General features: G+C 38.5%; 2 protein-coding genes across 8 annotated transcripts in view; one reads left to right on the top strand and one right to left on the bottom strand.

The window, feature by feature from the left end:
- The window catches only part of PACRG (parkin coregulated), a 530120-nt gene extending 514333 nt beyond the window's left edge, over positions 1 to 15787 (bottom strand). For 2 of the 6 annotated variants that reach the window (XM_061428503.1, XM_061428505.1), the window contains exon 1: positions 15363 to 15761. In XM_061428503.1, the coding sequence (XP_061284487.1) occupies positions 15363 to 15518 (156 nt within the window). In that variant the 5' untranslated portion in view covers positions 15519 to 15761. Of the gene's footprint in view, positions 1 to 15362 lie in introns of all 6 variants that reach the window. The other 4 variants (XM_061428504.1, XM_061428499.1, XM_061428501.1 and 1 more) reach the window with 4 other exon arrangements.
- A 109-nt stretch (positions 15788 to 15896) lies between these two features.
- The window catches only part of PRKN (parkin RBR E3 ubiquitin protein ligase), a 1237035-nt gene continuing 1228029 nt past the window's right edge, over positions 15897 to 24902 (top strand). For both annotated transcript variants that reach the window (XM_061428497.1, XM_061428495.1), the window contains exon 1: positions 15897 to 16099. In XM_061428497.1, the coding sequence (XP_061284481.1) occupies positions 16093 to 16099 (7 nt within the window). In that variant the 5' untranslated portion in view covers positions 15897 to 16092. The remainder of the gene's footprint in view (positions 16100 to 24902) is intronic.

Below are 24902 nucleotides of genomic sequence, written 5' to 3'. Positions count from 1 at the left end.
TTACTTTTACAAAATACTTAAACAAGAAATACAACTGATTATCTCGGATATCTAGAACACGGTGCAAAGTGTTGAGAGGCACAGGACCAGAGAATTACAAGACACTGGCCACTGAAGCCTGAAACTTGTAAAAGCTATACTTGACGAATTTATTATAAAACTTTAAAAATGAAAAAAGATGATTTTGTACATATGAATCCTTGTGAATGTGTGTATGATCTAGTACAGTAATAAGTAAATATGATATCATATACTCAAGAAATTCCAAAGAGAAATAAAGTATATACAGAGGCATCCTTCATTACTGCTTAAAAGTACTAACTTTTATTTTATACAAATGTTGCTGTTCTGTGTCAATAGTCACTATGTTATATAAATTCTAAATTCTAAATATATAATTATAAATTACAAATACATAATTTTAATTATAATTTATAATTTAATTTTAATTATAATATATATAATTTTAGAATTACAAAATACATATAATTATTAAATTCAAATAATATTTAATGTTCATGTGAAACCACCAAATAATTCTACTTAATTTTGAAATCAAGTTGTAGTTTTATCATGTAAAATAACTTTTATCATGTAAAATATCTTAAAATACAAAGTGCAAGACACATGAGATTTGGTAATGGATTTACTGCTTTTCTCAGGGACTATTTATTCATAGATAATTTGGTTTAGAATAGACAATCTGTGAAATATATTTCTCTGTGGATTCTGTTCTAACTAAAAACCACAAAAGGAAGGTAGCTAGCCACGATCTATCCTATATTCATTATTTTATTTGGCATTTATTATATAATCATATTTTTTCTATTCTGTGCTATAACAATGACATTAATTTGAATTGCTTTAGAAAGATACTTCTGAAATATAAATTATTTATATAACAATTATTATTTATAATAAATCAATTCACATCCTTTTCCCTATATGATGGTAACTTTGGTAAATAAGCAAATTCATGGATAATAATATCTGAAATTTTTGCTTAGGTTATGATTCTTAAATGTATATGGAAGACTTAAAAGTAAATGTCTGACCATAACACTTCTCTATGAGAGACCAACTGAATTATCTTAAACTTGCTTCAGAGTTGTTGTATCCCAAATATTCAATCTCAATGTCTTTTGCCTCACTTTCTAGGTCCTACAAGATCACTGGTCACCCTATGTATTAAACTTTGGTGTGCTTCGCACCCATAACATGGTCACTGTTTGCTGATCAGTAATGAGTCTGCACTGCCCCAAACCTCTGTTGTCAGTGTAACAGCGGGACTTTTAACTCTTAAGGGAATTACAGGGAGCAGAAGCAAAACCAATACATCTTCCTGAATCCTCTATCTAAAATCTCATTATAAGGACTTAAATGTGAAATACACACACTGAAATGTAAACACGTATTTTTCAGAAAATAAAATAATTAAAATACTATAGACAGGTTCTGGTAGTCTAGATCCCTCGGTTACGTCATTTTCAGAACTGCAAAGCAGGAATTGGCTAGGTCCTGTGGCACGATTAAGGAGCAGCAAAACAATGGATCCTGACGTGGTTTTTCTCCATTATTTTCCGGTTCTTGTTTGTAACTTGTTTTCTTTTGTGTTTTTCTCCTTACTGATCAAAATTACAAGGGCCACAAACGTTTAATGATATAAATGGATTTTAGCGATTAGTTATGTTTTTCAAATCGTCAAAGAATTTAGGTAACCTAGGAAAAATTGCTGCCTCGTGGACTAATAAGTAGGAATACAGAATAAAACAGGAACAAATACCAAAACTTATTGCCTATTTCGAATTTGTTTTAAGATGGACCTAATCCTTATCACTCATAACATAACATTAAATAGTAACCATATTTTTACACAGATGTACTTTTTAATCTTCTGCTCTTAGACAAATCATTTGGAATTAACAATCCAAAATAAGTATAGACAAAAAAAGTCTTTTCTCAAGTTTCATAGAACATTTCTAGAAAGTGATCCTATTCTAGGCCAATAAATATCTTTAATAAATTTCAAACAGCTAAACCTGTAGAAACCAAAGTATAAAACCATGAAGCAACAAATCTACTAATAAAAAAATAATGATCAAAACATAATTATAAAGCCCCAACCAACAGGGAAAATAATCTCTCACAAACAACCACCATATAAAAGAGGAAAGCTAAACTAAAATTATATATCATTTTAATAATAAGACAAATACAGAAAAAGAAAATGCAAGAGTGGAAATAAGAAATCTGTTGTCAAAACCAAGAGAATTAGTATATAAATTCAAAAGACAGTATATGAAGAGAGAAACAAAGAGCATAATGAACCTTAAGGAAACCTAAACAAAGAAAAAGAGGGCGTAAATTAGCAAATGAGGATATAATGAAGATATTAACAATATCTGTATGATATGATGACTACAGTTTTATTCAAAAGAATGTAGTGATGCTTTTGGGGAATAATTCAAGAGTGATTAAAAAAATAAAAGGGGTTTGATATTTACTACTTTTTTTCTCTTTTAGATATTTTCTTCAAACTCTACATAATTTTTCATTTTTATAATGAAAATAATTTCTCAAATCCACACTATTAAAAGAAAAACATACTGAAATCCAATAAATTACTTTTTGCAGAATGAAAATGTAGTTCACATAATTAATTTCTTCCTAAAGGAAAGTTTTACTTTAGTTTCTAGAAACATCATTTGTTCTAGCAGTAAATGTTCTAGCATCATTTATTCTTCCAGGAAGAAGGCCCCTCCTCCAGTCCCAAACGATCAGGGAAATTTAGCAGTCCCATCTCCCCACCTATCAGTGACTGAGTATCAGTATATCTCAAAATTCATATGTTAAAGGCCTAACCCCTAAGGTGATGGTGTTTGGAAATGAAGCCTTTAAGAGGTAACTAGGGTTAGATTACATCATGAGAGTGGGGACTCTAGGGTGGAATGAGCAAGTTAATAAGAGTATTGGAGAGTCTCTCTCTGCATGCACAGAGGAGAGGACCATCTGTAAGCCAGGAGGAAGCTTTCCCCAAGAACTGAAATGGCCAGCACCTTGCTCTCGGACTTCCCACCCTCCAGAACTATGAGAAGTAAATGTCTGTTTTTAAAGTCCCCCCAGTCTGTGATATTTTTGTTATGTCAGACTGAGTTAAGACACTACCAAGGCATTAATACCTAGTTTTGGATAATAAAATATAAGAAACTTGTTATGGGTTATGGGGAAGGTTTCTTTTGCTTCCTGTTAAATGAAAGAGATGTCAATAGTTTATATTTGTTTTTTAAGCTGAACACTTCATAATTACATAATTTACAAAAATATAAGAATGATTTAATATTAGAATGTCAGATGATATTAATGTTATATTAACAGTCATAGACTTAACAAGAAAAATCTTATGATCATCTCAATAAGTACAGAAAATATCTTTCATAAAATTCAATACTACTCACAATTTTTTCAAAACCTTAGCAAATTAAGAATGGATTATGATTGCCCCCAAATTATACTGTGCATCCAACATAATTTAATCAAAATCCCCCAAATAGTTTTTCTCTTTCAATTTACTCATCTGTCATATCACACAGATTTATTTGCATATATGAAAGAATCCTAACATCTCTGGGACAAACCCCACTTCGTCATGGTGCATGATCCTTGTAATGTGTTGCTGGATTCTGCTTGCTGGTATTTTCTTCAGGATTTTCGCATCTATGTTCATCAGTGATCCTGGCCTGATGAACGTATTTGTAGAGCACAGACAGAGACACAGACATAGAGAGCAGACTTTGGACACAGCGGGGGAAGGAGAGGGCAGGAAGAATTGAGAGCGTAGCACTGAAACGCATACATTATCATCATATGTCAAATAGATACCTACTGGGAAGCTGCGATGTAATACAGAGAGCTCAGCACAGCACTCCGTGACAATCTAGAGGGTTGGGATTGGGTGGGGTTGGGAGGAAGTTCAAAAGGGAAAGGACCCATGTATACTTAATGGCTGATTCACATTATTATGAAAATGATTTTCATAAAACTTGACAACCTATTCTAAAATTATTATAGATGTTAAGAGACCAAGAATGTGAAATAGAATGAAAGCAATTTGGAGAATTCACCTTACTAAATATCAATATTTATGAAACTACAATGATTAAGACAATGTGAGTGGGATGCTGGCTTAGTAATAGATAAACAGGACAGACCAGAGAGTTGCCAGGTACTGTTTATAAAAGGTACTGGATGGGTGTCTTGCTCCATATGGAACAGATCAAATTAAAGTCTTACTTGTCATCTCAAAAAATGATCTAGTGACGCAATTATAATCTGTATGTAAACATTTTATGAATAAAACGTGCAAAAAACCAATATATCAGGATCAAAAATACTTCTGAAATTAGGCACAAAATATACAAACAATAATGGGAGAAACTGATAAATATAAATACTTAAAATTAAATTTACAATTTCTGTTCATCGAAAAAATGCAAAAAAAAAGTATAATGACAAGTCACAGACTTGGAGCTAATAAGCTGGGTCCATATTTAGATTATATAAAGAACATCTATATATCAGTAAGAAAAGGACAGACAACCCAAAAGGAAAAGGGAGCAAGGCTAGAAACAGGCACATCACTGAGGGAAAAAAGAAAAGAGATGAACAATGAAAAGAAAATGTATCAGTAGTCATCAAGGAAATGCAAAATTAAATCAAAACAAGATAGAATTTCATGCCCCTCAGATTGGCACCATTAGGAGAGACTGGCTTCACCAGTTTCTAAACATATCACTGAGTTACAATACTTTAAATTGATACATTGGTTAGAATTCTCTCTGAAATATCTGAGTATTATGTATAATTATACAACATATCAGCAGGGAATAACACTGCTTAATAAATGTCTGGAAAAATTGAATAGTATAATACTATGTCCCTGTAAGTTCTGAACCTCCGTGCGGTGCTGTGCTTAGTCACTCAGTCGTGTCTGACTCTTTGTGACCCTGCAGTCTGTAGCCCACCTCGGCTCCTCTCTTCATGGGGAGTCACCAGGCAAGAATACTGGAGTGGATTGCCATATCCTTCTCCAGGGGATCTTCCCAACCCAGGGATCGAACTTAGGTCTGCCACACTGCAGGCGGATTCTTTACCAGCTGAGCCACAAGGGAATCCCAAGAATACTAGAGTGGGTAGCCTATCCCTTCTCCAGGGGATCTTCCTGACCCAGGAGTCAAACTGGGTTCTCCTGCATTGCAGGCAGATTCTTTATCAGCTGAGATACGAGGAAAGCCATCTGAACCACTGCTGCTGCTGCTGCTGCTGCTGCTAAGTCGCTTCAGTCGTGTCCGACTCTGTGCGACCCCATAGACGGCAGCCCACCAGGCTCCCCTGTCCCTGGGATTCTCCAGGCAAGAACACTGGAGTGGGGTGCCATTGCCTTCTCCACTCTGAACCTTTACTAAACAATAAAATAATGCCTGACACAATTAGAGCAGTTAAATTGAAAATGTGGAGTGTGGACCCAGAAATCAGGTGACTAGAGGCGCGCAGTGCCTCAGTGATAAAGAATCCGCCTAATACAGAAGACAAGGGTTTGATCCCAGGGTAGGGAAGATCTCCTGGAGAAGGGAATGGTAATCCACTCCAGTATTCTTGCCTGGAGAATCCTATGGACAGAGGAGCCTGGGGGGTACAGGCCATGGGGTTACTAAGCATTGGACATGATTCAGCACACACACACACACGTAATTACAATTTGCAATCTGTGAACCACAGCCTTAGATGTTTCCAATCCATTAATAATATGTATTATGAATGGGTATCAGAGGTACTGAGAGATTGCTTCCCCTCAACACACTGCAGGTGGGTAAGGTGGAAGGCAGGCAGGGCTGGTGTACTTAAAAGCCCCAGGCTATAAAGAGCAGCACAGATGCAGTCAAGCCTTGTTCGAGGGGTTTACATCAACCCTTCATCAGAGTCTTCAGATTCCAGAGAACTCCGATTCAGTGATTCTACTTCAGAACTTATATTTCAAAGAGATATTTAAAAGTATGGAAAAAAATATTTAGAAATATTAATTTTGTCATCATGTATAGCAGCAAAAACCGGAAAGCAACCTGAGTGAATGACTAAAGAAATGATGGCACATTCAGAGAACAGAATTTTATGAAGTCTTTTAAATGCTCAAGAGAAGTTTGTGATGACATGTAAAATATTAGCAAGTTAAAAAGAATCTTCAATTACACAACTTCATGTAAAGTATTATATATGATACAAAGTAAATACGTAAGCTATATAGACACACGTGTATTATGTATTTATACTTTCATAAAGTCATATATACTTTGCTTATATAGTCTATAAAACATAAACAACTTAAAGAATTTTAGATATACACATAATGAATAGAATTTACGACATAATTCTTTGGGGAAAAGAAAGCATAAAATGAAGACTGAACACTGAGCGAGCAGGAAGCCGGGTCTGATTGGTCTCAGCCTTTTCCGACTGCCCCTAACTCTTCCCCTGGGTCCCCCTCACCTTTTATAGCTCACCAAACAAGATCCTCTTTGAGAAGCCTTTTCAGACCTAGCCTCTTTCAGGCCATTTGGCTCTTGAGGTCTCACAGCATCACACGCTTCCTCTCTGACACTTTACAAAATCAGCAGCTGTCTTGCTCCTGTCATAAAATGAACTGAGAACAACCAGGACTAAAATAAAGTCTACACTCTCCAGAAGGCACTGTGAATTCTGTTCTCAGGTCAGATCAGATCACCAAAAGTCTACACACATGTACCATGTGAGTTTGGTCTCATGCAAAACCCAGTTCCTCAAGATAGATTTTAATGTCACCTACCCCGCTCTTACACTGAACTCATCTGTGGGTGAAACTGACCAGTGTATTTCATGTAAGAAATAAAAATGTAAGTATGGTGTGTTGCATGTATTTAAAATGCTACCAGGTGAATTTCCCTGAAAACTCGGTGTAGAGAAAGGCAGAATGCCCTACAGGGATTGACCAGCTACTTCTTTTGTGATAACGAAAAGTGTATAAGGTTCCCCTCTCAGCAGCAGATGCCAAGAAGCTCAGAAGGAAATCTGACCATCAATCAATATATATACTGACCCTTATGAATGAAAAAATTGATCCCCCTTTTCTTAAGTTCAAGCTTTCTACTTTAATTACATTTTACTTCATTGTTTCACTATTGTTTTGTCTATTTTGTTTCTAATCACTCCAATTTACTTTCAAAGGCTTTTGTCTCAATGTATATGTATCTCATTATAAAGCTATTGAAACTGATTAGGAAAATATTATAAATAAATACATAAGAAAGCTGTTAATGATCATTTTTTTCTCAAAAACATATATTTTAAAAATAGAAGGGTGAAAGTCACCAATAAGAGAATGAAAAGGAAACTCACCAGTGGGGAAACTATACTTAAAATATATGTATTTGACAACTGCTTTATATCATTTGGATTGCCATGTCCTCCTCCAGGCATTATTATATCATTTAGAATAAAACATGAAGAATAAGGATCATTACAGATAAATACACCAAAAACAGGCAAAAGTATAGAAAGGCACTTCACAAAAGAGAATCAAATAGCCAATAAATAATTAAAAAGTTTTAAACTCCATTAGAGTAAAAATGAATATTAAATCACGGTAACATTACATACCCACTAGAATACCTAAAATACAAAATAAAATAGTAATTATTGATGATATTATAGAGCAAATGGTACTCTTATACAGAGCTGGCCAGGAGTTTAAATTTGAAAAATCAATTTAGAAAATAGTTTTAATATAGTTACTAAAGCAAATATATTCATACCCTAGGATGCAGTAACCTGGACATTCATAAATATACTCTCCAAAAATCTGTACTAGAAAGAAGAACAGAGCTGGAGGTATTATGCTCTCTGATTTCATACTAACTACAAAGCTACAATAATTAAAACAGTACAACACTGGTAAAAACAAAAACACATAGATACATGGAAAAAAATAGACTACCCAGAAAAAAACCTATACACTTATGGTCAATTAATCTACCACAAAGAAGGCAAGATGTACAATGGGGAAAAGACAGTCTCTTCAATAAGTGGTGCTTGGAAAACTGGACAGTTATATGCAGAAAAAAAATGAAATTAGCATATTTTCTTCCACATGTACAAAAATCAATTTAAAATGGCTTACAGACCTAAATATAAGACTAGAAACCATACAATTCTACAAGAAAATATAGAAAATGTAACATTTGACATACATTACATAGAAAATGTAACATTTGACTTAGCATTATATTTTAGCAAACTTACCCAATTTAAAAATGGGCAAAACTGAATAGAGATTTTTCTGAAGAAGACATGCATACGGATGTTGAAAAGGGACATGAAAAGATGCTCAACATTGTTAATCATCATTAAAATGCAAATCAAAACCACAATTAGATATCATCTTATGCCTGTCAGACTGGTTATCATCTGAAAGACCATAAATAATTAGTGCTGATGAGGAAGTGGAGAAAGGAAAACTTGTATGCTGTTGGTGAAAATGTAAATTGGTGTAGCCCCTGTGGAAAACTGTGCAGAGATTCATCAAAGAACTAAATCTAGAAATACCATATGACCCCACAAGCCCATCCCTGAGGGTATATCTGAAGGAAATAAACATACTAACTCACGGTGTATAGTGACAGCAGCCATGAAATTAAAAGATGCTTGCTCCTTGGAAGAAAAACTATGACAAACCTAGGCAGCGTATTAAGAAGCAGAGACATCATTTTGCTGACAAATATCCATCTAGTCAAAGCTATAGTTTTTCCAGTAGTCATATATGGATGTGAGAGTTAGACCATAAAGAAGGCTGAGTGCTGAAGAATTTATGCTTTCAAATTGTGGTGTTGGAGAAGACTCTTAAGATTCCAATCCCAAAGAAAGGCAATGCCAAAGAATGCTCAGACTACCGCACAATTGCACTCGTCTCACATGCTAGTAAAGTAATGCTCAAAATTCTCCAAGCCAGGCTTCAGCAGTATGTGAACTGTGAACTTTCAGATGTTCAAGCTGGTTTTAGAAAAGGCAGAGGAACCAGAGATCAAACTGCCAACATCCGCTGGATCATGGAAAAATCAAGAGAGTTCCAGAAAAACACCTATTTCTGCTTTATTGACTATGCCAAAGTCTTTGACTGTGTGGATCACCACAAACTGTGGCAAATTCTGAGAGATGGGAATAGCAGACCACCCGACTTGCCTCTTGAGAAACCTATATGCAGGTCAGGAAGCAACAGTTAGAGCTGGACATGGAACAACAGACTGGTTCCAACTAGGAAAAAGAGTACGTCAAGGCTGTATATTGTCACTGTGCTTATTTAACTTATATGCAGAGTACATCATGAGAAACACTGGGCTGGAGGAAACACAAGCTGGGATCAAGATTGCCAGGAGAAATATCAATAACCTCAGATATGTGGATGACACCACCCTTATGGCAGAAAGTGAAGAAGAACTAAAGAGCCTCTTGAAAGTGAAAGAGGAGTGTGAAAAAGTTGGCTTAAAGCTCAACATTCAGAAAACGAAGATCATGGCATCCAGTCCCATCACTTCATGGCAAATAGATGGGGAAACAGTGGCTGACTTTATTTTTCTGAGCTCCAAAATCACTGCAGATGGTGATTGCAGCCATGAAATTAAAAGACTCTTACACCTTGGAAGGAAAGATATGAGCAACCTAGACAGCATATTAAAAAGCAGAGACATAACTTTGCCAACAAAGGTCCATCGAGTCAAGGCTATAGTTTTTCCAGTGGTCATGTATGGATGTGCGAGTTGGACTATAAAGAAAGCTGAGCACTGAAGAATTGATGCTTTTGAACTGTGGTGTTGGAGAAGACTCTTGTGAGTCCCTTGGACTGCAAGGAGATCCAACCAGTCCATCCTAAAGGAGATCAGCCCTGGGTGTTCATCGGAAGGACTGATGTTGAAGCTGAAACTCCAATACTTTGGCCACCTGATGCAAAGAGCTGACTCATTTGAAAAGACCGTGATGCTGGGAAAGATTGAGGGCAGGAGGAGAAGGGGACAACAGAGGATGAGATGGTTGGATGGCATCACCAACTCGATGGACATGGGTTTGAGTAGACTCTGGGAGTTGGTGATGGACAGGGAGGGCTGGCATGCTGCAGTTCATGGGGTTGCAAAGAGTTGGACATGACTGAGCGATTAAACTGAATTGAACTTGAGATTCCCTTGGACAGCAAGGAGATCAAACCAGTCTAATGCTAAAGGAAATCAATTCTGAATATTCATTGGAAGGACTGATGCTGAAGCTGAAGCTCCAATAGTTTGGCCACCTGATGCAAAGAGCTGACTCATTAGAAAAGACCCTGATGCTGAGAAAGATTGAAGGCAAGAGAAGGGGGAGACAGAGTAGAGATGGTTGGGTGGTATACTGACTCAGTGGACAAATGTTTGCACAGACCCAGGGAGACAGTGAAGGACAGGGAAGCCCGGTGTATTGCAGTCCATGGGGTCTCAAAGAGTTGGACATGACTTAGTGAGTGAATGACCCCAATGTTCATAGCTGAATTATTTACAGTTACCAAGATATGGAAGCAACCTAATTGTCCATCAATAGATGAATGGATTTTAAAAATGTGGTAGTATATACAAGAGATTACTATTTTGTTTAGTCATGTCTGACTCTTGCAACTTTATGAACTATAGAGCCCACCAGGCTCCTCTGTGCATGGAATTCTCCAGGCAAGAACACCGGAGTAGGTTGCCATTTCTTTCCCCAGGGGATTGTTCCAACCCAGGGACTGAACCCGCCTCTCCTGCTCTGGCAGGCAGACTCTTTACCACTGAGCCATCAGAAAAGCCCACAATAGACTATTACTCAGCCATAAAAAAAGGATGAAATTTTGCCACTTGAAACAGCATGGATGGATCAGGAACATACTATGCTTAGCAAAATCAGCCAGACAGACAAAGACAAATGCTGTCTGTTATCACATGGAATATTGTCTGTTACACATGGACTATAAGATATAAAACAAGCTAGCGAATAAAAAAAAGAAACTGACTCTCAGATATGGAGAACAAACCAGTCATTACCAGTGGGGAGAAGGAAGGGGAGAATGAGCAAGATAGAGGTAGGTGACTGAGAGTCACAGCTACTATGGATAAAGTAAGTGAACTACACGGGCTTACTGTACAGCACAGGGGATACAGCCAGTATTTTCCAAGAGTTATAAATGAAGTATGCTGCTGTTCAGTTGTGGTGTTCGACTCTTTGAGACCCCATGGGCTGTAGCATGCCAGTATAATCTTTAAAAATTGTGAACCACTGTGCTGTACATCTGGAACTTATATAAAATGGTACATCAACTATACCTCAATTAAAAAATACTAGAATTTTCTTAGTAGCACTATTTGTAAAAGTCTTAACCTAGAAGTCACAGAAATATTCATCAACAAACAAATGGATCCATAAATTATGTTATACTCCCCCATGAAAATAATATAAAGAAATGCATAGGAAGGATCTATGATCATACGCAGTAACGTGGGTGGATTTCACAACAGTGACCCCACACCCCAGACAGAAGACAACCACACACTGCAGGATCCTTGAATACACGCACAGATCTGTGGACAGCAGTTGGGATAAGATTAACTTGGGATGCATTTGGGCCGCTAAGCCACTAGAAAGTCCTGAAGGGGTTCTGTGGTGTTGGTAAGGCTTCTTGATCTGGGTTCTGGCTACACCAGTATGTTTGGTTTAATATTTATCATGTGATGTGCGTGCATTTTCCACTTGCATGTTATGCATCCACCAAAGTCAATAAAAAAGTGATCAAGAGAGGACTGGCCTGAGTTAGAAAAATCTAGTATTACAGCATTCATTCTTTGAATTCATTCATTCTGCCATTTAAGAGATGACTCACAACAACAAAAAATTAAATTGTCAGATTTATATGGAAAGAAAAAAGGTCTTCTCTGCCTCCTCATAGGATTGCTAGGAAAGCAAAATATAATAGAGATGTCTAGCCCTATTACATATTATAGCATGCACAAAGCCACTATGATTAATATACATATAGCAGTGACAGATCATTCAAATTAAACAGGAAGATTTTTATATATAATTTTATATATAATTTTTACATATAATTCAGTTTAACTACAAGTGAAAGTTAATGTAAACAACTGCTGACCAATTTGGAAAAATAAAATAAATTTATACCTTGCTTCTTAAACCAAAATGAATTAAGATGAAGCAAAGCTTTAAAATAAAACATTGAAATTTTAAGAGGACCAGTGATAAAAATAGTTAAAAATGTCCCCATTATCTTAACTAGGAGAAACTTTTACTCTTGAGACCCCATGTATTGTAGCCTGCTAGGCTCCTCTATCCGTGGGATTTCCCGGGCAAAAATACTGGAGTGGGTTGCTGTTTCCTTCTCCAGGGGATCTTCCCAACCCAGGACTCCTGCATTGCAGGCAGACTCTTTCCCCACTGAACCACCAGGGAAGCCTCCTTTACTAAGCCAAGACACTTAAAACGTTTCACAATGGACATGTATAATGTTAATAAGAAGCTAATTAAAAACGGCATTCTGTGATCTAACCCTATTCTATGGATTTAATTTCATCTCCCACTATTCTTATTTGCTTCCACCAAATTGAATTGCAACTCTTCCCTGTCTTGATTTTGCTTATGTTGCTCCCTTTGTTCTAACGCCCTTCTCCCTACACATCTACACACCCACATCCCTTCAGTCCTTAGGTAACAAATGATCACTGACTGTGCCACACACTGTTTTATGTGCTTTACATGTTTTATGCCATTTTAATTATCCATTCACATTCATTAGTGTTTTGTAAATAATTCTGCATTCACATATATAGATTATAACTGTTTAAGCATTTGGGCTTGCACAGCCCACAGGATCATATCTGTCTATGATCAAGCTTGTATTGCTGAAGCACCCTCAAAATACACTGGAAGTCTCCATATACCTCCTTAGGATACAGTTCTGTAAATCTTTTGTGGAAGTGCTCTGGAGTGAAGGCTTATTTAATTAGTGAGTACTGGAAAGAGGGAACTGATGGCAAGTCCTAACACTAGAAAAGTGATTTCTGGGTTCGCTTGTGGAACAAGGAGTTGGATTCACGAAAAGCTATGGATCAGCGTGTTATTTTCTGAACAGAAATAAACCTTAAGAAAGAAGGGTGTTTTGACTATATGCTTCCCAGGTGACTCAGTGGTAAAGAATCCACCTGCCAATGCAGGAGATGCAGGTTCAATCCCTGGGTTGGGAAGATTCCCTGGCCTAGGAAATGGCAGTCCACTCTAATATCCTTGCCTGGGAAATCCCAATAGACTATATAATGCAAAAGGGCCTATACTGCTGACATTTCAAGAGAAATGTTGAAATGTAAATATTGGATATGAAGAGGAAAGGTTGTATTTCTTGTACCATTGAAGTTAGGATATATAAAGTGTCCTTCTTTTGTCAAGACCTGTCCATTGTTGTTAGTGGCGGCTTTCCTTGGAGTTTTAAGGACTGGGGCTTTGTTTTGCTGATCACAAATCCCCAGAACTGTGCTTTGCAAGATCTTAGGTTTAGAAACAAACAAAATTATCATTGATTGAATGAATGGATGGATGGATGGACAATATTTTCATCTAACAATTATGATTCCCACTAAATGAAGTGAAAGAATGACGCATCCTCTTTAGAAGATCCCCGAGGAGACATTATTATTACACTAAGGGATTTTCCTTAAGTATATGGAGACAAGAAGATAATGTACCTCAAATAAGTTGTTTATAATTAAGGCTGCTTCATAATCAGTTTTTTGTGTTGTTGTTTGAGTCTTGTTACATTTGACAATACTGAAATATTTGATTTTCCAGAATTATGACTTTATGTGAAAGGCTATGTTTCTAAAAAATAAACACGATTATACATATACTTTTTCTAAAAAAAAGAATCTGACCAATTTTGTACATGTCTTTGAAGAAACATAACATTGGGAAAATCATTAAAATTATATATACTGAGTAGAAGGAAAAAAAAGAAATAATTAGCTTGAATGTTATGGTATTCTTTGTTGCTGATAAACTAATCATCTTGGCTCCCATGATCACCTATTTACAAGATATACTCACAGTTACAAGTAGAAAGTTTTAGTCTATTTCTGGGAATAATTATTGCAATGCAACTGATACACATTCCAATAATCAGAATTTCATTTTGTGTAGCCACGTGGGAATCTGGCCTCTGGGTCTAAAGGTGATCTATTTCATTTGCATATTTTAAGGATGTAGTTTAGGAATAATGTATTAAGTTTGCAACATTTATGTGAAACAAATAATGTGACACTGGAAAGCAATGCTCTTCATTCAACATATGAGTTGCTACACAATAAGTCAGATCCTCCCAGAGTGTAAATTACACAAATTTGAAAGCTGCATTTATTATTGAATATATCACTCTCAGCCAGGTGCTTAGTCAGTAGTGAAACCTGGTGTAGCACACATTTAAAGCTTTTTTTTTTTTTTTAACTATCATGTATATACTGAAACCTTCCATGTGCAGTTTAAACTTTCCCCCCTAATAGTATTGAGAATAATGGATTTTTACTACCACAAAACAATAGAAATGAAATATGAATTGTATTAATAGTCAGAAGTACTAGCATCAAATCTTGGAAATTTTAAAATTAAAAGTTTAAAAGATCTATTTGGAAACAGACTTCTTATTAAGTTGCTTCTCAGTACTTTAACATGCATTTTTGTGAGAATCTTCTTAGAAAAAATGCTAGGATATTCCTATAATGTCTAGGTTGAATTGATAAAATTTCTTACTGTTAATGAGTTTAGGTTCCCAGCTGTACATCAGAAATGTTAAATTTTGCAAGGGAGTTCATGATTTCTAAGCCCTCTTCTTCTATTAAGGCGCTTTTCTCAGTGAGGCTAGTTTAGGAATCAATAAGTAAAGGGGATCTTTCTTTGTGTATATAGCTGAAGGATAAATTCAGGTGGTCTAGAGTTATTCTAAGGTGCTAGTTATTCTTAGCACCTTCCTAATAACCCGGAGTTATTAGGAAGGTGCTTAGAAACGGGCACAGTACATCAATTGCCCGAGACCCCTTCTTAACATTGTAGCCTGGAGCTCCACACTCTGTTGGGTACCGTCTGCTACTGGCCGAATAAATTGCCATTTTGGGCGAAGACCACCCAGGACATGGGCTCAGAATCCATCCTAGGGCCAGCCAGTCTCTGCAACCTGGGGTCCCCTGACTGGGAGCGAGTGCATTCGATTCGGGAAGATCACTTACGACTGAGTTTTTCATCATGGCTTTGACTGTGAAGCCCTCAGAAACCATGGAGTGAGGCTGGTGCACCGGGAGCGGCTGCTGTGCCAGGAGCTTGGTCCTCGTCGGCAGCTTGGCTGGGCATTTGTTTAAGCTCAGGGTCTCTTTTTCTGCCACCATCTTCCTAGAAAATGTCTTGTTCTCATACAACGTGTAGTAAAAGAGTCAGTGAGATTTATGGATGTGAGGAGGTCGGGGGAAAAAAATGGAAAAAGGCGCGTTAATGATAGAAATTCAACCCCTTCGTAGCAGTGGTCGATCCAGATGTTTGGCAGCTCCTAGGTGCCGGGAGTTGAGGGGAGGGGAGGGGCGGGAAGAGGGCAGGGCCGAGGCCAGAGCTGCCACGAGCTTCCAAAGGTAACCCTCCCGGTTGCTAAGCGACGCGTCAACACTGAGGCTGGATGGCCCCGCCTCCCGGTGACGTACATATTTCCTGGGCCTCAGGCCGGAAGGGCGGGCGGCGGGTGGCGACAGACCCGAGGCAGTACTTAACGAGTGAAAACTACGACTCCCAGAAGGCTGCGGGCGGCACGCCGTTTGCGCGTGCGCGTTCCGAGGGCCGGGGCGCCGGGGGGAAGAGGGGGAGGGGCGTCCCGAACGATTTAACCCCGGAGCGCAGCTCGTGTGAGGCGCAGGTGGGCGCCCGGGTGCGAGTGGGACCCTGCTCGCCTGGCGGGCCGCCTGCCCAGTGGCCATGATAGGTACGTGGGTACCTGCCAGGTACAGCGTCTCTGCGCCGCGCCGCCCCGCCCGGCGGGGACCCCCCCCCCCCCGCGGGTGCCCGCTGTCAGTGGCGGGTGGCGGTGTCCGCGCTCCCCTCAGCCGGCGCTGCCGGCTCCCCGAGAAGACGTGTGTGTCTCTGTCCCAAGCCCCGCCCGCGCCCGCCTTGCCAGGCTTCCCCCCGGAGACGCCTTCGCCAGGGGGGGCCCCTGAGGAGAAGGCTGCGTCCTGCGGGCCCTGGGCGAGCGCACCGCCCGCTCCAGCGCGGGCGTCCGTGGGGAAGCCCTTCTTCCCGCGCCAACTCGGGGCGCCTTGGGGGGCTGTCTTCCCGCTGAGGACGGAGGGGACCCACGCTGTCCGGGGAACTCTTGAAGGGAAACCCTAGCGAAGCGCTAAATTGGTAGACCGGTGCCTGGTGATGGTGCTTGAGGTCAAAACAAATTCCCGCAGGTGGATTTGAACTTCTTTCGCTCTTGAATTTTTGTCTTCTAGATAATCTCTTTGGAGGTCTGAGATGAAAGAATAATTAATAGTGAATGATAGCAAGGAGTAAAACTTCCAGCATAATGAATTTACGATTCATTATGCAAAAACCTTATCTCTCTCTCTATATATATATGTGTACATATATATACAGAATGACCTAGCTGCATTTTTGTGAATAAAGCTTTGGAGGTGGCTGTTAGAATTGCTTGTAAACACTGTAGTGAAGAAGACTGGAAAAGTCCCCCTTTTCCAGGATTGTTAAGCCAAAAATTAAAGGTTTATCTCTGAAAATTAGTGGAAATGTACTGTGTGATTACAAAACATTACTCCTTGGGGAGTTTATTATGACAGATTTCCTCTAGACTGTGTGTTAATTGGTTTGGTGAGTTTTTTGGGGGGTAGAGGGAATTACTCTTGACTGGGTGTGCTTAAAGCACTTTTGATTGCCTCAATGATGGAAGGTGATTTTTAAAAAGTATGTAAGTTTTTACATACTGATAAACTCTTCTTACATCAGTTAGTTATTAGACTAATGTTAAAATCGGAAACGTTCTATCCAACACTAGGAGGAATATGCCAGCTAACTGACACCGTTTGCAACAATGTAAAACCTAAGGATGTTGTCCAGTTTTTCCTACTTTTCTAACATGATGTGGTTTCTGATGAATGGGTTATCTAATTAAGAAAAATATATAACTTTTTGTGAATATTTTGAGCCTTTTTAGGTGACAATTACACAAGATTCATTTTCTAACACAAATCTAAACTAAATCAGAAAAATATGAAAATTTCCAAAATTCATGCTGTCCATATTTTACAGGGAAAAAATAGTCTACACCTTGTCTTGAAGACAGTTGTACGGATTTTAGTTCAACATAATCTGATACGTGGATAATTCTAAAAGAAATAAATTTACAGTGAACCTATATAGGGGTTTCCCCAGTGGTAGTAAGTGGTAAAGAACCGGACTCTCTGTGCAGTAGGAGATATAAGAGACACAGGTTCTATCCGTGGCTTGGGAAGGTCTCCTGGAGGAGGGCATGGAAACTCACTCCAGTATTCATGCCTGGAGAATCCCATGGACAAAGGAGCCTGGTGGGCTACAGTCCATATGGTCGCAAAGAGTTGGATACGACTGCAGCAACCTAGCACCCACACATGCAAAGCTATGTAAAGGCAAGAATTTAAGATCTAAAAGCCATCAGTTAATTCTGACTTGTTCTCTAACAGATGATTATATAAATAATTTTGTTTGAATGAACTATATTTAGGCAGTTTAGTTTGGGGTTTAGGGACACAGGAAGGAAGATTCGACATTTATTCGTAACTGGTAGTGCCATGGAGAATATAAGGTGGTGTCTAAAGTGCTGTTTCTTATACTCCAGCTATTGCTTTACCCAGTGCAAATAAGTATAACATAAATAAATCCATGTACTCTCCTGAGAAAAATACTTCATGTGTTAAAACCATGTGGATAATGTACAATATATTATTCTGTACTCAACTAGTTGCATTGCCTAATTCTGTCAGTGGGTATATTGTAATAAAAATCTTAATTTTGGACTTGGTTATGTTGAATAATGCCAAAGGTAAGTGAAAGTGGGAGCAATTGAAGGAAGGTCTTGGAGTGTTGTGTTTCCATTTCTGATTAAACTTTGGAGCCAGGAAAGGCATTATAGTCTATATCCAGTGATGTACAGAAGATTAAAAATATACACTAATATATATCTATGGGGATGATTTTATTTTTTGTTTAAAGACATGTGTGCTACTCACGTGGTGCTAGTGGTAAACAATCTGCCTGCCAATGCAGGGGACACAAGAGATGCGGGCTCGATCCCTGGGTCAGGAAGAATCCCCGCAGGAGGAAATGGGGGTGCGTGGGGGACCCCCACGGCAATTGATTTTCTCACTACCAATAAAATTATCTTCCTTTACCTTCTCAAAACTCAAGATTCTTTCTTGTCACAGAGACTGTTTCAAAAGTACTACATGTCCCAGTTAGATTATTACTAATATGTTTAATGCCCTGACTCAGATAGCTACAGAAACAACTTAAGTAGGTGAAAAATTATTTTTTTTTGAGGAATATGGAGAGGACTTTAAGATAATATAAACCAGAATAAAAAGCTTAAGAAAATTCAACTAAGAATAAAATATAAATTTTGGCATTTCTCTTAAAATTATATTTCACCCTTTTAAAATTAACAATGTTTTGTGTTTAAAACTGAGTTTTAATAGTGACATTTGTGGTATCCTATATGTCTGTTGTATTGAACTAAATTTAGGTATTTCTGTCCATGGGATTCTCCAGGCAGGAATACTGGAGTCAATTGCCCTGCTGTCCTCCAGGGGATCTTCCTGACCCAGGATTTGAATCCAGGTCTCCTTGAATCCTGCAGTGCAGGTGGGTTCTTTACCACTGAGCCACCAGGGAAGCCCTAAAGTACATGGAAATACATATATATAATTATGTTGCCAATATTGAAATTCAGACTCAATGTCTTAAAAATGATTTTTAGTGATCAAAAAAAAAAATAATTCAAACAACCTTTTTTGTACTTTGTTTAACTTAACATCTCTTAGAAAACTTATGAATCTGCGTGTGCAGATCGACCCTACAGTTATTCCTGTCTAGTATTTAATGGATGTACATAAATTCTGTAGATAGTCTCCAATAAATGAGCATACAGTAGGTTTACAGATAGTTGCTATCATTAGGAGTGTTTGTGTCCATATGACTTTATTTGCATATGTAAGCTTATATGTAAAGTAAAACTATTACAATCTCTGAGTGGATTTTCTAGTTAAAAGGTTTGTAGAGGGACTTCCCTGGTGGTCCAGTGGCTAAGACTCCGCATTCCCAGTGCAGGGTGCCTGGGTTCCATCCCTGGTCAAGGAACTAAATCTCACACGCGGTATGCCTCAGTGAAGACCAAGGATCCCACGTGCCGCACTGAAACCCAGCACAGCCAAATAAATAAGTACATATAAAAAAGAAAGATTCGTAGATTGTGAATTTTGCTAGGTATTTCCAAATTGTTTAAAAGAAATCACCGTTCTACACTTCTGTCCACCATAGCAAGGCAACAAAGAGCTATCCTACTCCTGTGAGCTGGAGAAATGACAAAAAGACATCCTCCCCAGAACTGACCCAGCTTTCCACAGCAAAGCACCTACGGGGTTTGCCCTCTCTCGCTGCCTCATCCCCACCCTAAACTTACTGCCTTTAAACAGTGCAAGAAGTGCCCAACTGTCCGTGTGTCCCTGCCCGCACCAACAGCATTTGTGCGTGTCCACATTCCCCCCATGTAGCGTAAAATATTATTGCCTTTCTGATAGATGAGAAACAATATATTTTAATTTTTCAAATGAATTTAAGAAGAAAACCCCTTCACTTCTCACTTTATCGTGCTTTATTTCCATGAAAGCAGATTCAGTAATTGAGTATCTACTGTGTGCCCAGTACTGTTCTGGGTGCCAGGGATACATGAGTTAACAAAAAAATAGAGGAAAAAAGCCATCATGAATGTACGGTCTAACTGTACTGTTTGACCACAAGTCTGCATATTAGTTTCAAAGCTTGTATATAGTGAATTTTAAAGCCTCAGAATTTATATTTCAGTTAAATATACTGTGTATTGTCTCTTGCTTTGCCATTTCAATAATTTTAGATGAGAAGCAACCCTACATCTCAGTCCCCAAAGTAGGCTGAAAGCTGTTGATGATGATGTACAATTGTGTCACAAAAAAAGTTCTCCATTTTTGCATAGATTTCTTGTAATTATGTACAGTTCTTCTTTGGTTCCAAAGACTCCAAAATGATGACTCTGTGCCCTTTTCAACTTTGGAACTATTTCTAAGGGTTTTTTGAAGTCTGCATTTTTTTTTTTTTAAAACCTCCTGGCTTCATTGCTTGAAAATGATTCAGTGAAAGCCCTTTGTATTAAGATATGCAAATCCATTTCTACCTCCAAACCTCTTTGAAAATTCAGAAAAAAAAGTTCTTACTTGATAGTGTTTCATATTCATGAAAACCATTTCAGTGCAGAATACTTTATTCTGTTAGTTTTTATTTTTTTGATCAATGGAAATTGTTTCTTACCTGCTGTTTCTTCAGCTGTTAATTGTGGTCCATTGCTTATATAGTGTTTCTGTTTTAATTTGAATTTAATGAGCTCATTTTAAATGCTTCTTTGTAGTAATCTGAATGGCTCCTCTCTTAAGTTTTGTGATATTAAAGACATTGATTTATGTTGCAGCTCACCTTCCAGGCTTATTTACTTATATGCTTGGCCCATGTATTGAGACCACCTTAGGACATTTGTATTTTTAAGAGTATTGATGAGTTCTTGATGATTTATCGAGTTGACTCTTACTGTAAGATTTGAATAGGGTTCCCCATAAAGGATAACATTAGAGACTTGAGCATCAGAGAGAGAAAAATCTCTATATACAGTATATACAAACCTTCCCTGTCCCTTAAACCCCCACCCTTATCAAATTAGGAGAGGAAAATAGTAGTGATTAGGAAACTAATATTAGTGTTCCAGTTGAAACATGTTCTTTATTTATCCCTGTAATTGATGAATGTGCCAGTTATCCCTATGAAGTTTCAATGTGTAAATACCATCACCTGAGATGAACCCCTCTGCAACTATATAATCATTTTTTAAGCTTATTGTTCAGAGTAGATTCATTTTCCAGAATATGGGAAGAAAGGAAAGAGACACCCGAGATTCACCTTGTTATTAATAACGTGGAGAAAGAGGACGAGGTTTGGGATGTGTGTGTTTCTGAGGAAAACCTTGGCTTTTATCATCCATTTGTACTCCCCTCATTTTCTTCTTCCCCACGTTCTTTGATTCTGTCAGAGCTCACAGAAGCAGCTGCTGTCTGACTAATTAAAGAGGTGAGCTCTTTCCTTGCTTGCCTCTGGGCTTTCCACGGGGCTTGGCTGGTTATACAAGTGTTCCTGAGGGTTGTGTCAGGAATCGTGTGACTAAAGAGACCAGCCCTGCTGTGGCTCCTCCCCTGGACTCTCTCTCTCTCTCTCTCTCTCTCTCTCTCTCTCTCTCTCTCTCTCGGGAGTTGTCTGCAGTAAAACTCAACTACTCATAGGCCCAGCCTCTGCACTTTGCTTTCAGGGTAATATGGTCCTGATTACGTTTTCTTCCCTTGAGTCAAGAGTTTTGGGGAGTGAAGACCCTTGAGCTGGCTTGAGGATAGGACAGGAGTTAGGCTTACCTGTCTGGAGAAATATAAAGTCTCAAGAACAATAATTCATTCTCTCAGTCTTCTCTCTGCCCTAGAACTCTGGCCTGAAGTCCTTTCCAGTTCCCTGGTGAGTCCTTATGGAGTGAGAGGTTCAGGTTTAAGCACAACTGGGGCAGCCTTTTCTGAGTTGCTGCCTTTCCGGGATGCTGATCACAAGCAGATGTGGACTGCACACGTCAGTTGGCATCCACTAAGTCTGGTTATGTGTGTGACACCACGGAAAGATGTTTTTAAATGATTGCCTGAATTCACAGTGGTGGGTGGGAATTGTATGTGTTTCACTGTGCAGTCAGTTTGGACAGAGTTACATGGTATAAACAGGAAGTAGTGTATAGTGTACATAGTGGAGGTCTGGCATTTACTTCCTACTGTTGTCCATTGAGGAACTGGTGACATGCCCAGTTACTGGTAGGTAAGGGAATTTCTTCCTTTATTGTGGTCCTTTCTAGGGTTTTCTTCTTTTTTATTTCCCGCGTGTGTGTGTGTGTGTGTGTGTGTGTGTATGCGTTTGTTTTTTGCTTACTGCTTGCAGAGTTTCTTATCAAGTGTGTTGATTTTCTTTTCTCCATCAGCTTGATTTCAAGAAAGGCATGAAATCATCTTATTCACAGTGTATGATGCTGGAGGTTCACGCTGGGTCTGTGTCCTCGCCATCATACACTGGCCGTGTTGGGCACTGTGCCATGCGGCAGCACATTTCATAACTCTGCTGGAGGGGAGGGATTGAGGGGAAGTTCTGGAATTATTTGTATTGGGGGTCTAACACATAAAGAACTTCTCTGTTAAGTCCAGTTATGGTTGTCACAGTTATTCATGTATAAATTTATTAGATATCTCTTCTGACTTCTGTACCCAATTCAATCATTTTATCCTCAGTAGAATACAAGCTATGCCTGTAAAGTTAGAGGAAGGTGGAAATGCCACTTGAGGTCTGGTTTCTGGGATGACATGATTGTTTTTTTGTTCTCAACAAATGATGATAACAGGATGATTAACATTAATGATCTAAGACTGATAAATATTTGCAAATTCTTTGATAGTTAAGAAAGATTTTTTTGTAAATTAGTGTAAGAACTTTCTTACCATAAATGAAAACTGTAGCATTAGGTGCCATTTATATATGTAAAAATCCTGGGATGTGTACCTCAAAATTATTACCTTGGGTCTGGGATTTTTTTTTTATTATGGTTTTCTGTGTTTTTTCAGATCTTCAGCATTAAGCATGCAAGTATTTTGGAAATAGAACAAAATGCAGTGTTATAAACCTAGGCTTAAGGACAGGATAGATGTATCATTGATTAAAATATGTATAGAACTGATTATACTTTTGTGACAAATTGTCAAATAAATTAGCCATGGTAGCGTACTTCTAGTAATTTCATGTTCTGATCAAAAAAGTAGTGTTTCCAGAAAAACAAATATTAGTAGCATAATTTCACTAGCTTTTTTCTGATAGTATTGTATACCATTGAGGCATGGCTCAATCACTGTATTAGCTTCCTGTTGCTGCTGTAACAAGTTAGCAGGAGTTTGGCAGCTTAAAACAACACAGATGTATTCTCTTACACTTCTGGAGGTCACATGTCCAAAATGAGTTTTAAAGAGCTAAACTCTAGGTGTTAGCAGGCCTTGTTCCTTCTGGAAGCTTCCGTGGTGAGTCCTCTTCCTCTTGTCCAGGCTGCTGGCTCCGCGGCTCATGGCTGCCTCCCTTCGTCTCTGTTCTGTGGGTCGTGCCTTCTCTCTCACTGTAGTCAGATCTCCCTTTGCCTTCCTCATATAAGAGGGCTGTGGTTACATTTAGGAGTCACTAGGATAACCTCCCATCTCAAGATCCTTGCTTTAATAGACCCTTTTGCCATACAAGGTCGCCCTTACAGGTTTTAGGAATTAGTATATGGACATGCCGAGGTGGTCTGTCCAGCCTACCACAGTTACCATGAAGGCCTTCACCGTTTGGAATCTGGTTTTCAGGTGTCTTCTTATGAACTAAGGATGACCGATACAGGACATTGAATTGACAGCTGTGTTACTTGATCTTTCCTCTTCTGGGGTCATTTAGTGGCCATACCGTAATGTTACACATGGGGAATCCAGCATTGTGTGAGCGTGTGTGTATGTGTCTGTATGTGTGGGCTGGTTGATAAAGCTGGCCAAGGACATAACTCACTTTTCAAGGTGGTTTTCCCAGGTGACAAAAGAACACGTGGCCACACTCCAGGACTGAAATGGGGAACTGCCTCGGGGTGATTTGCTGTACCGGGTTGCTCATTTGTATCCTGTAGAGCAAGGGAAGCCTTGTTATGCTTTTGACAGGAAATATGACTCCATGCACAACACATGATCAGGCAAAGCGAGAGCAAATAACCCTTTTATGTACATTTTGACTTCTGATTCACCAGTTCACTATGAATGTTAGACACCTAATGCTCCTGTGGAATCATTTAACATTGTCCTGCCCTTGTAAATAATAATTAATAGGGCTAGGTTGGAAATACACAGTTAGAAGTTTTATATAAATCCCAGTAAAGTTATGAAAGGCAAGAAAAGAATTTGGTTCATTTTTAAAAAGATGTCTGTGTGGAATTTGGGTTTCATGAAGCAGTTTCAGCTGAAATATTTGGAAAATATTCCATTATGCATTGTTAGTTAGGAGAAACTCTAAAGGAAGTATGGAATACATTTATTAAATAGATGCAGAATTTGATTTGTAAGAAAACAAGAGAGTTCATTTTTATTGGATGAAAGAAGAAAATAAATGTTCATGTCAACAAACATTTACTGAGACCCTAAGTTATGACCTGAGACACCTCCGAGTCTCCATAACGAAGTGAGCATGTCATGATTTCTTGAAGATGCTGTGTACACGGACAAAGTAATGATCAGCCACAGCAGAAGCTATAATGGAAGTGTGTATTTGTGTGATGAAGCTGGGGGACCTCCAGAGCAGAGGTGGTATTTGAGCTGACCTCAAACCAGAGGGCCTGGGGACTTGGAAGCAGAGTCTGAAGGGGAAGTGCTGCT

The sequence above is a fragment of the Bos javanicus genome, chromosome 9 (assembly GCF_032452875.1).
Source record: "Bos javanicus breed banteng chromosome 9, ARS-OSU_banteng_1.0, whole genome shotgun sequence".
In the NCBI taxonomy this organism is placed as follows: Eukaryota; Metazoa; Chordata; class Mammalia; order Artiodactyla; family Bovidae; genus Bos; species Bos javanicus.
This window is presented reverse-complemented; position numbering and strand designations above follow the sequence as displayed.